Raw genomic sequence first — 12,910 nt, 5'->3', positions numbered from 1 at the left:
AAGCGTTGTGATAATATTGTATCATTACCTAGGCATTGTGATGATATTGTCTTGTGACTTAAGCATTTTGAAAATATTGTATTGTGTCTTAAGGGTTGTGATAATATTGTCAAACAAAGTTTTTGTACTTGCCTGAGGTGGGAAAGTTGGTGTATTGGTAAAAACAAAATGCAGCAAAATACATGGAAACAGTCTTTATGCATAAATCATGACATACAAGACGCATGTCACGAAAGCATTACTCAAATGTCCATTGAAGAGACGAAAACATCAGATCTGAGTAGAACAATGAGGAGACTGTAATCTTCCTCAAATCAATAGGTGAGTCAAAACAAATGTTATATTTTCATCATGCTTTACCATTTTTTCCCACTGTTTGGAGCTCTTTGAATGACGTCATCTGGTTGGATCCTCTGTTATACCAATTGTTTATCTACATGAACCAACTCCTGCATTAGTACATATTTATTTTTGCTAATTTTCTGGATATTCAGTTAAAGCTTTAAATATATTTGGAAATTTGACTTTGTGTTCATTTTCAGTTTGGAAGGATGTTGCTTGGTTTTGTTTTGCCCTAATCAATCAGTAGCAAGTGATGTATTCGACTTGCTGACATCATTTTCATTCAGCTGTCTAAACAACCTGTACAGCTGCATCAGTCTCCGCACCCTCACCAACATTTTTTGTGCATTTTTCAAGCTCTGGCACAGGAAGTAAACATCCCCACTCTTGCCACTGCCACATCTCTGTTGTCAACTTCTTCCTGTCTGTGTAATTACTATAGGTGACCCTGATGAAGAATTAACATTACCAATTAACAACTGACTGCTATATGGCCACACAGTCAGTAGAACTGAAGTGGACCAGAGGTGATCAATAGATAGACAGAAGTTGTGTTTCTTTACCTACTTGCTTTTCGTGGTTGTAAATGGAACTTTCAAGGCTAGCTTACCTGGTAGAGTGTGCGTCCATATAGGCCCAGGCTAGACACCAACCTGAAGCCTGTTGCTGTATGCCATTCATCCTCTCTCTCTCCCACCTGGGTGGATTAGTGGTAGTACGTTCATGTAATGCCTTCTTAATCTTTTAAACTTGACGTGCATGCGCGTGTGAGGTTGGGTGTGTGTGTGTGTTAATGTGTTTTTATGCCTTATGGCGGTCTATAGGTCTACTCATGATGTGTGGGTGTGTGGGTCTATGAGTTTATGTGTATATTTATTTATTTATTCTTAGACCTCGTCTTTTTAAATACACTGAGGATAGATTGCCCAACCAATTTCATTGTGACAATAAAGGAAATTCTGATTCTGATTCTGATTAAAGATTAAAACCATCACCACTGACCTCTGCTCTTTTCCTTTGGATTACCTTAAACAACTAAAACAGTATTGCAAAGGCAAAGTGTAGTATCTACAACCTACATGTGTTCATCCAACTTTCTTGTTGTGTTTCTTACTTCATTTTGATGATTTCTTATATTTTATTGATGTGGTAACCCTTAAGATTAAGAATCTTCTTTTATTGCAATGCCCTTTTCATCACAGAGTGTTTTGCTAATCAAAAACCCACTTTGAATATATGGTTATCCTGTTATCATAATTTCCCCAACCATCATTACCATTTACACAATAAATAAATGCCAGTATGTTGACTTGCATTTGTATTTTCATTTTAATTAAAAATTAATTAATCACCGAGAGTTATATCTGTGGTTGACAACCCTTGAATTTTCTTGATGATTAGTAAAGCTGATGTGATATTTTATCTCAGTCATATGATCTAATTTGGTTTAATAGAGACTTGACATTAGGCAAAATCAACATACACATTACCCAATAATCATCAGTGCATACCTGTATATGACAAAAATATCAAAGAAAATAAGACATTCTTTGAATAGTTTTTTTAATATGTATGTATGTATATACAGTACAGGCCAAAAGTTTGGACACACCTTCTCATTCAATGCGAGAGAGAATGCCAAGAGTGTGCAAAGCAGTAATCAGAGCAAAGGGTGGCTATTTTGAAGAAACTAGAATATAAAACATGTTTTCAGTTATTTCACCTTTTTTTGTTAAGTACATAACTCCACATGTGTTCATTCATAGTTTTGATGCCTTCAGTGAGAATCTACAATGTAAATAGTCATGAAAATAAAGAAAACACATTGAATGAGAAGGTGTGTCCAAACTTTTGGCCTGTACTGTATATATATACATATGTATATATATATATATATATATATATATATATATATAGTTCATTCAGAGATTTTATAGTTTATTTAAAGTAAGCATTTAATTTTGTTAAAGATTGTTACTGACTATTTGATCAACAAAAAAAAAGAAAAGAAATGAAAATCATGACTGAGATGGGTTTCCATTTTTAAAGGCAGGTAGCCTATCGCAAATGGCACCATTGTTGATTTAATGGGAGTTTTTTTTTCATAAACACAGATGTGGTTTCAAGGGGGCAATCTGAATCATTTGCAATCAAATTTCAATTTTGACCAAAGGGCAGTAGGACAGTATAGCTGTCCTATCAATAAAGGCAACAAAATGCCAAAAATAATCTTGTAAATGGAACTTTAGGCCCTAATCCCTGCCACTGTAGCAATCCACAGACAGAGCAGAGGGGGAGAAGCAGGGAGACAGAGCTTTAAGTTGCAATTGGCAGTTTTCAATGCACCAGGGACCCTGCTTATTTTGACAGGCAATCGTTCATAAATTTAAAAGATATTTAGCACTCTGCTAGCGCTGCGTTATGTGAGTGCTCTGATTGGTGAATGTATTCTTTGATTTTGAAACAGTATGTTGTTGCTTTTTAGCAAATATATTTTAAGATTTACTGGGATACTACTATACGTAAAATTAGACATTCAGAACCCCCATATATAAACAGAATGATCCCTTGTTTCATAACCGCGTTCTCGTCCACTACAATGATTTGACTGTGAGACTGGCAGTCGAATCAGGCTCCTTAGATCGAATCATTGAATGGGTGACTGTTTGGAGTCAACCTTAGTAAATACCTTTTTTTTCCAATCAGCCAACAGTGTCTAAATATAAAGCATGTATCAGTCAGTAAGTCTGGTCAGTAAGTCTGTGACATTTATGAACAGTCCCTTGGAGGCGGTGACCAACTAGTCAGAGAGAAAGCATTACTTGTATGTACTTGCTGTATAATGGTGTGTTTGTGAAGGCAGGCAGGCAGGCTGGGCTCTAAGAAAAGAAGTGGCAAAACCTGTCTGGCTGTTTTCTGCCTCTCCCAGGCAGCTGGCAGCCTCCAGGCTCGTTGTTTTCGGAGCTGTAAACTTCAGGTCACCCTGCAGATAAGCGGAGTGGGAAAAGCTTCAAGGATAAAGTTAATATTAAAGTTAATGTTGTAAAAGAATGCCTGAAGATACTGACTTAAGCTCTTATCCTTTGAAAAACAAATATGAGAAAGAAAACACTACCTGCTCAGCAGCAAACAACACACAGACACAGTTAGAGACTAGCTTTGTAGCATTAAGCAGAGAGAAAGATATTTTTGTACGAAGCTGGTGGAGACCAAAAACAGAGCTAAAACCAGAAGCAGTGTTGTGTAAGTTCACACTTCACAAGAGCTAGCTCACAGTTTCCTTTATCAGCTAGTTCTTGTTCTTTGACAATTTGAATTTTGAGTTGAGTGTTGCAAAAAATGAACAAATTTGCGTTCATTTCTCCCGTTGTTGTTGTTTTATTTTTTTATTTGTTTTTTTTGTTTGTTTGTTTTTTTACTTTTTTAAATAAAATAAAGATCCTGCAAAAAATCGTTTTGGTCTCTATAGCTGATTTAAACCTTCATGACAACTGCATGGCAGTGAATTTTTATATAACTCACCTGTTTACATTTTATTAAGACTTCAAGTTACTCATAATTATGCTTTGAGTGACAGGCTCCAACATGCCGAACAGTGTAGGAGAAACACGGATTTGTAACGTGAAACGTGTAACTGCTTTATTCAGTGTTTTTAGTGTTTTTAATCACCTGGTCTGTTTGTTCTTGAGAGGATGAGATCTCTGTGGATAATTTGGCTCACAATAAAAACTTCCTGAACAATGAACACTGAAGGAATTCTAACCAGCTGCTTGGAATCTGCAGTCCTCTCTGCTAGATGCCACAACATCTCCCTAAATCTTTCACACTTGCATCTCTAAGAAAATTTGTTTTGTGTAAGCATAAAACACAGCTTTGCAGTTTTAATGTTTTCAAGAATAATTACATCGGTAGCTAACTGTGCAGGCATATCTGTGAAACAAAATGAGATAATGTTGAGAGTTTTAATTAGGGCATGACATGGGCATGCAAGTTGTGTTGTCAAACATGCAATATTAACAGAGTGTGTATGACATGCATGTACATAAGTTAAAGAAATGATGTCCATCACAATACAAAGTGCTGGTGCTCAGATTTCCATTTTGTTTGCATTGCTCCACCTGCATTTAAACATCACATTCCAAAGACCAAGCATGCGGGACAGTGTGTTATCAGGAGAGCAGCAGGCTGAGTCTGCACATGTGTGTTGTGTAACTGAAGTGCTGACCATGTAAAGAGCCTGACAATTCTCATGTTGTGTTTCCTCTGACAGCCATGCAGGGACAGATAACATCAGAGTTAACCAGCTGGGACAAGCCAAGCACGCTGATAACCTGTGTGTGTGTGTGTGTGTGTGTGTGTGTGTGTGAGAGAGAGAGAGAGAGAGAGAGAGAGAGAGAATACAGAGTAGAAGAGATAGTAATTCACATTGACAGCTTTGGTGTTATTTTTCTGATAACTGGGCTGGTCTCAGCTGTTACACCTTACCTTTGCTCTCAATTCATTAGCATTGTGAGAGAAGCCTGTGATAAATTGAGCAAGGGACACACTGGATCAGTCCCACAAGTCCTCATTTCCCCTGTGGCCTCTCAAATTCCACAAATGCAGGCCTTTTCAGGTCTTTATTTTTCCAGCTAAAGTAGTCTGTGCTTCAGACTGGCTCCACCCTGCTTCACATTGATATAACATTGACATTTTCACATATCAGTAGTTGTGCTAATTGAGGAAAGAGTGGTACTTCTTTACTTTCTCTACATAGATGTCCTTTTGGCCTTCTGTCACCTTCACACCCCCACAATGCAGATATGAAACACTGTGCTCTTGTGTTGGTTACACATAAGGGCTGTCAAACAATTATTTTTTAAAATCGTGATTAATCACTAAATCTCAATAGTTATTCATAATTGATTGCAAGGGGGGATAACAGATCAACAATACATGCTATGTAGAAGTGATATATATATATATATCACCTCAAGGCTGGAAACCTGAAGATTAATTTGAGATGCAGCTCAGTACGGTGGGTCAAATTTTTCTAGTCATAAATCTGTAATAAACATTGCATGCAAAAAGTGCATAGTTTGTGCCCAAAACTGACACAACAGACTAACATAAAGTGGACATGTCTGTAAAGGGGAGACTTGAGGGGACCCACAGAATGCATTTTCATTCAGATTCATTCAGATATCTCAAGGCACCTTTGTGAAAATGGCAGTGCTGTTTTTCCCTCACCAAACTATAGCCTAACTTTGTAGTGTGTTTTAGCCCCTTTCCTGGGAAGCTAGTATAACATGATTGGTACAACTGGATTCTATAGGTCTATCAGATTCATATGATACCAGTATCATCACTCTAGCTTTAAAACTCAGCCATTTATAACCTCTGAAACACGGAAGGCGGCAAAAATAGCATGTGATTAAAAGTGATGTGATTTTAAAAAAATAAACGCTTTACGTTTGTTAACGCATTAACGGTAACAGTCCTATTACACATATAATCAAGTCACTGTTTGGCTCTGATACTCATGTTGTGAGTGACAGACATTTCTGTAGAGTCTCTGGTGGCTTCCGCACAATGTTTTTATTTTCCACTTGAAATTTTGGTTAAAGATATATACTGTGTATAATTTTGTGGAGATGTTGCTACTTGCCAAAGTGTTACTGAAAGCATCTGTGTTTCCTTCAGTAAAGTCTTTCATACAGGCATCTGATATGTAATGTGATTCCAAGTTAACTTGTCAGTCTAACGTCAGAATGAGCAACTAAGTCACTCCTTATAACAAAGGATTGGGTTTGATCAACACATTCTCATCCCAGGTCATCAAATACAGACTGAAACATATTTTTACTTGTTTTAAACCATTAATTGAACAATTTGCAGTTCATTTTTCGTTCTTGAATGTTACATGGTGACACAATGTAAAGTAACGTAATGTTAGCCTCCTTCAAAATCAATCGTGTATTTTATCAGACTATTGGTAGGCTAAAGATGGCTTCTCTATACAGTGGATGCTACCTAACCCCATCTCATGCACATGTGATAATAAATCCTGTGCAGTAAAGATATAAAGGACCATTTTGTTTAGGGGGATTTGACTCTGTTACAACAGAGCCATAGGGTTCATGGAGGAATGCATTCTCAATGTACCTTCGTCATTTTTTCACTGTTACTTGTTGCCAAATAAAGAATCTCAATACAATTAGTCTTATCCATTTTCTGTCCTCTGCTGTGGACACCATCTGTAGAATATTTTAAAATGACTGCAGCTACACTGCTGAAATAATTTGATTGCAGAGTGTAAGTAGTAGCAGTAAATGTCTTACACCAAAGTACACGCAGATAAACACTGAATCTGTTTTCAATCTCTAAGTGGAAAACCCCTCAACAGAACCAGATGAGATCATCTGAACAGTCATCTGCCACTGCCTCATGGACTTTATTTTTTCTAAGATCAGGCAGACTGTAGCTTTTAATATCATGTCCTGTGTTAAATAACATATTTACATACAATTAATCTTTAATATAATATGAAGCTTTCAGCATCAGTAAGTAAGCAGCCAGGACCATTACATGATTTCTCAGGCTTTGTTTAAACTCATGACACCTCTGACATGTTCTGGTTCAAACACACCACAGTGAGAGCCCATCACTCTTCATCTAACAGCTCACTGCTCAATGTCCATATCTTGTTGTGTAGATGAGTTTTTATGCCTCCACGCCAGTGATAGCCATGGCCAGAGACACTGAGAAGTTTTAGGGTCGTCTGTCTGACCATCTGTCTGTCCATCTGTCTATCCGTCCTGTTCTTGTGAACACGATATCTCAAGAACTCCTTGAGGGAATTTCTTCAAATTTGGCACAAATATCAACTTGGACTCAAAGATGAACTGATTAGGCGCTCAAAGGTCAAGGTAACAGTCACTTTGCGTCCATCTCATTCAGTGAATACAACATCTCAAGAATGCCTTAAGGGAAAGTGTGGCACAAACGTCCTCTTGGACTCAAGAATAAACTGACTAGAATTTGGTGGTCAAAGGTCACTGTGACCTCACAAAACATGTTTTGGCCATAACTCAGGAATTTTTACACAAATTATGACAAAAATTCGCACAAATGTCCAATAATTAAGAATGATGAAGTGATGACATTTTTTATCCGAAAGGTCAAAGATCAACTTTACTGTGACATCATAATGTTCTGCATAAAAAACTTTTCTGGCCATTACTCACTGTCATATCTCAAGAACAGAGGGGGAAATATTTGATCAGATACTGAATGGGTAACACTAATCTTGGGTGTCCACCTTGAAACTGTGCTGATTGTATAGATCTTCTGTGCTGATGGGGGGAAGTGCTGTGTGAAGCATCCACGTTTTCACGGATGGAGGATTATGTGCCCCAAAACTGAGGTCCTAATCATTGGATAAAAAAAAAAGCAATTTCAATTTCTCATTTACTCATGAACAAATGTGTGAAGTAAAGAACCTTGGTGTTATCTTTGACTGTGACCTGTGTTTTGAACCCTAAGTGAGAAACGTCACCGAAAATGCATTTTTTTCATTATAGAAACACTGCCTGTGTGCATCGTCTTTTATCTGAAGAAGACACTGAAAAACTTGTTCATGCTTTTATCTCCAGCAGAATTGACTACTTTATTACCTTGTTCTCAGGCCTCTCAATTTTTTTTTAAAATGCAGCTGATCCAAAATGCATCAGCACATCTACTCACCAAGACAAAACATTGTTTACATGTTATTCTATTTTTAAAGCCTCTGCATTGGCTTAGTGTTCATTTTGGAATTAATTTTAAATTTTTGCTTTTAGTTTTTAAATCTCTTAATGGACTGGCTCCTGATTATTGATCTGATATGATGGTTGAATACATTCCCTCCAGATCCCTAAGATCCTCCACCTCTGGTCTAAATGTCCCTCAGAGTAGAACTAAAAAGTACAATGATGCTGCATTCTGTGTCATTGGCCCTCATCTCTGAAACAGCCTTCCAAAGGATGTCAGACTCTGATTCAGTTGACAGCCTCAAACAAAATCTTAACATCTATCTTTTTAGACTTGTAGACTTTAGATTTTTGTAGCTTTTATTTGATTATTTGGTATTAAACCTAATTCGTTTTTTTATGTGTGTGTGTTAGTGCGTGCGTGCGTGTGTGTGTGTGTGTGTGTGTGTGCGCGCGAGATCAGATGTTACTAACTCTATCTTATACGGTCTTTTATGCAATTTTTTTCATTATGTGAAGCACTTTGAGTTGCACTTGCTGTATGGACTGTGCTATACAAATAAAATTATTATTGTTATTAGGGGCCGGACAGCCTAAGCTGCCAGGACCCTATTGTTTTGCTGCATGTTCTTCTTCTTCTTAAAAATCATAGAAATCATACTTCCCATGCGCGGAAAATCACCAAACTTTGCACAAAGGTCCAGTCTCATGCCAGATTGCCTCAGCTGCAAAAACAGGCCAATAGTCCTGATGGTGGCGCTACAGCAAGCCTCTAAAGGTTAAAATTTTGAAAATTCACAACAAATCAACCATATGTGTTACAGATTTGCAACTTTCACCAAAATGTAGCCCCAATACTGAAGAAACTTTTGTACATTTAAACCCATTGCAAATTATGAAGTCCATCAATCTGTTTTTTTCAAAAACTGTAAAACTTATTAAACCTATCTCCTGCCACAATTTTTGCTCCATTGACACCAAACTTGCTACAGAGCATCTTCAGACTGTCCTACACAAAAGATCCACACAGATTTTTGATTTATCAAAAATTGAGCCTATAGTGCATCAAAATGTTTGACTGTAAACAGTACTGTAAACATATACATGCAAATTCTTGCTAAATAAATCTTCAATGTCATGAAAAAATGACAAAATTCTAGAGTCATGGTAGATGATGTTTGGAAAATATCAGAATTTTATCTCAAAAACTGAATTTTTGACAGCATTTTGAATTTTGCTCTCATGCGAGCAATTGGAGTCAATGCAAAAATGGCATTTTTAAACATCAGTTTTTCACTTATGGAGCCAATAAATCATTGTTAAAAACAAATTACCAACATCTCCATGCTGTCTAGATGCAATTTGTGTATTTTCGGGTTTTTGTCTTAATAAACGGCTGTTTGAAATCTGCCTTTACACACTAACAGCTGCTGTCTTCCACACAGGTGACTGGCTTAGTCAATTTGTGAAGCTACATGTGATATTTCCATTTGCCACTTAGCTCAGTGAGATAGATGATGGTTCTTGGTGTTGAAGATTGTGAGTTAAAGCCTGAGCTCATGCAACATTTCCATTATGAGAAATCTACCCAAACTTTTCACAAAGGTCCAGTCCCATGCCAGATGTCCTCAACTGGAAACACAAGACAATAGTCCTGATGGTGGCACTACAGCAAGCCTCTAAATTTGAAAATTCATAACAAATCAACCGTATGTGCTACAGCTTTGGAACTTTCACTTTCAAATTAATTTGCTTTTCCATGGCATGGATGGCTACTGTCTGGCACTCTGATGCTTGGCTTAGTCAATTTGTGAAGCTGTCACTTGCCAATTAGCTCAGTGAGATAGAAGACAGACCTCAGTCTTGGAAGTTGTGAGTTCAAGCCTCAGCTAAGGCATAACGGACATTCTAATGTGAAAGTCCAATGTTCAGGCATCATGCTATGTGGATTACAGACTACTGAGGTTAAAATAATTATGATCCAGGCAGTTTTGCGGAGAGACAAATACTCTTTATCAACACTTTTCCCTGTTATCCCTTGTCTCTTTTCCCTGTTTATTTGTCTTAGCTATCAGTCAATATGCAGAGTCTATCCAATAGCTACTTTTACATTTTAAAAAATGTTTTCATCTTTGTCACCATGGATAATGTTTAGCTTTAAGCTAGATCAGGCCAGTTTGTTCATAATTGCTAGCAGTTAATGTTATTCTTACTTTCTTGTTCTTGAGTTTTTTCTTTCCTTTGTATATTATGAGTCTGATCACTTCAGCCACTCATCCACAATTTGAAGGGCATGCCATAATTATATGATGTAACATCTAGGTTGTGATATGCTTTGTTTTAGTGTGTGTGTTGCTCAGAATTGCCTAATTTTGCCTAAAATTGCCCCGCCCCGACCATTGCTGCGCAGCAGCTATAATTATTATTATAATTTAGTGTGCCAGAGGTGTTGTCAACCTATCTGCTTACACCTATATACCTGTTGTTTTAGGCCACAGTCTAACCGGATGTGTGTGTGTGTGTGTGTGTGTGCGTAGGGAGGAGGTGCAGCAGAACTGCGTTCGATGGAGGAAGAAGTTCTCTTTCGTGTGTAAAATGAGTGCTAATCCAATCACTGGAGTGTTGGACCCCTGCATCTGCCGGGTCTCTGTACGTAAGGTAAAGTACAATTCCCAGCAGCCACCTCTCATTGCTACTCATGGACATGATTTAAACCCCCCAACCACCCAATAATGCAGTAATGATTGAACTGCATGATTCAACTGATGCAAAGTATCAAAAAAATGTTGCCATTGTACATTTCTGCAAACCATGGATAGTTTACTTTTTTACATTATTATGGAGCAGATATGTTTCAACAACGCTGTGTTTAACGTGTAGTTAGGGTTAGGCAGAGAAACCACTTGGTTATTGTTAAGGTCATGTTTTGGCCTAAAATAATTTTTGTGGGACTATCCCAGTGGAAAAGCAACAATGAGTTGCTAAGAAACAACTGATTTTGTTGTTTGCTAGTTTCATGCAGTGGTCTGCATCTTGGCTGGTGCTTTGCCTACATGAGAAGCCATCCACCATTCCCTCTACCTCCTGATGAGAAAAGTCAGCTCATATACAACACCACTTAAGAATCCTTGACATGATACGTATGAAATGCCCAAACATTTGCAGAAATGTACAATAGCCAACATTTTCTCCCGGCGAGTGTTGTTGCACAGCACCTGTCCCAGGTTCCATATTGGTTCTACACGAATCTATAGAGATGGTGTCTATAGAGACATACACACACAGATTTGACTCTGACAGTCTCTTTTGCTCTCTATCTCTCCAGGAGCTTAAAGGAGGAAAGGCCTTCTCAAAGGTAAGATTATTTTGTGATGAATAGCAACCGCTAAAATACATAAAATATCAAAACTCATCTTTAATCCAGCTCAGCCCAGTACCGCTGACCTGTTTTACCTGTGAACTCTGACTGGCTCATAAAGTTAAGAATGACCTTCCTCCTTCATAAAACAGACTTTTACAGTGTCAGTGATGGTAAAATATGTGTTAACCATGTCACCATCACATGGCATTGTTTCAGATGCATGTGTCTGTGTGAATTGGCCAATAACAGACCACACTGTGTTAACTACACTCTGTGTGTGTGTGTGTGTGTGTGTGGTAACAGCTGAACGGGGCTGAACCAGTGGAACCTTAAATCACCTTGATTATAGGGATCATTTTATATTTCCAGACTAATTACTAGAGTCACTACATGCTGAGTAATGCATATACAATGTGTTTGTCACAGGGGGACTTTGGTACCTTCTCGTTCCACTGTCTTCTGTTAAAAAAATCACAAGAAGGACAATAACTGGAAGTTGTGATTCATAAAATAAATTGTGAAATGTGGGTTAAATACATATTAAGTGCTTCACAGCTGAAAGTTAAAGGGGGCCTATTACTGCATGCACATTTTGAGGTACTTGTATTTTGTAGGGCAGAATGTTGGTCAACTAAATTTTTACATACTCTTCAACCAATCAGTTGGTTGATGAGGGAAAAAATTAGCACGTTATCTCTGTATCAACATAACTGGCCACAGTGCACTGAGTGCACTCTACCTGGTAGTGTTGTGTGTCCACCAAATCACTTTTATTCCGGTCACAGGACTCAACATTTACACTTGCCCACGGCAAGTTAACTCTGTGTTCAGGCAAGTGGAATGCCTCGAATGAAAAATAAGTGTGATGTCCAATGTAATGTTAACAAAACAAAACAAAACAAAACAAAACTGTGCACTGTAACAATTCCACCTGAGCTGCATGTATGAGTCTGTCTCACCCCCAGGCACTGAAAGAGACTGATAAGAAAAATCTGACATACTGGACACTATAAAGTTAATTCTGGGCTTGACGATGTCATGTACAACATAATGTTACTAACATTAAATATCTCTGTCTGTGCATGCAAGAGAGACAAGAGAGCCCCAGAAACTAACGTTAGCCATCTTGCTGCTCAAACAACGGCTCAGGTAATTAGAAGCTTTAGGGGCCGTACACATGCTGGAAATGCAAAGTCAGGTGCTGGGTGCTACTTTCTTGCCTTTTCTGTGCCAGCTTTCAAGAACACGGTGGTAGGTTGCGTCTGAGGTTACTAAGAAACCTCAACAAGCAGTGTATCATAGCCTATTTACCTGAAATCCTGAGTGCAGAACTGATCTTCTTCCAGGTAGTGTTGCTTTTGTCAACGAAAAGTATGACTAAATATCGTCATCAACGAACCTTTATCACGTGACGAAAACGAGACGAGACGCAACGTAAATGGTGGTCATGTGATGGTAACTATAATTAAATATATAA

The 12,910-nt window shown here is 37.9% G+C and overlaps 1 protein-coding gene across 1 annotated transcript in view; it reads left to right on the top strand.

Moving 5' to 3' along the window:
- The window catches only part of eeig1b (estrogen-induced osteoclastogenesis regulator 1b), a 45,165-nt gene that overhangs the window by 14,463 nt on the left and 17,792 nt on the right, over positions 1-12,910 (top strand). The window contains exons 3-4 of the mRNA XM_033647626.2: positions 10,610-10,730; positions 11,398-11,427. Of these exons, the coding sequence (XP_033503517.1) occupies positions 10,610-10,730; positions 11,398-11,427 (151 nt within the window). The remainder of the gene's footprint in view (positions 1-10,609; positions 10,731-11,397; positions 11,428-12,910) is intronic.

This window comes from Epinephelus lanceolatus, chromosome 19 (assembly GCF_041903045.1).
Source record: "Epinephelus lanceolatus isolate andai-2023 chromosome 19, ASM4190304v1, whole genome shotgun sequence".
Taxonomy (NCBI): domain Eukaryota; kingdom Metazoa; phylum Chordata; class Actinopteri; order Perciformes; family Serranidae; genus Epinephelus; species Epinephelus lanceolatus.
This window is presented reverse-complemented; position numbering and strand designations above follow the sequence as displayed.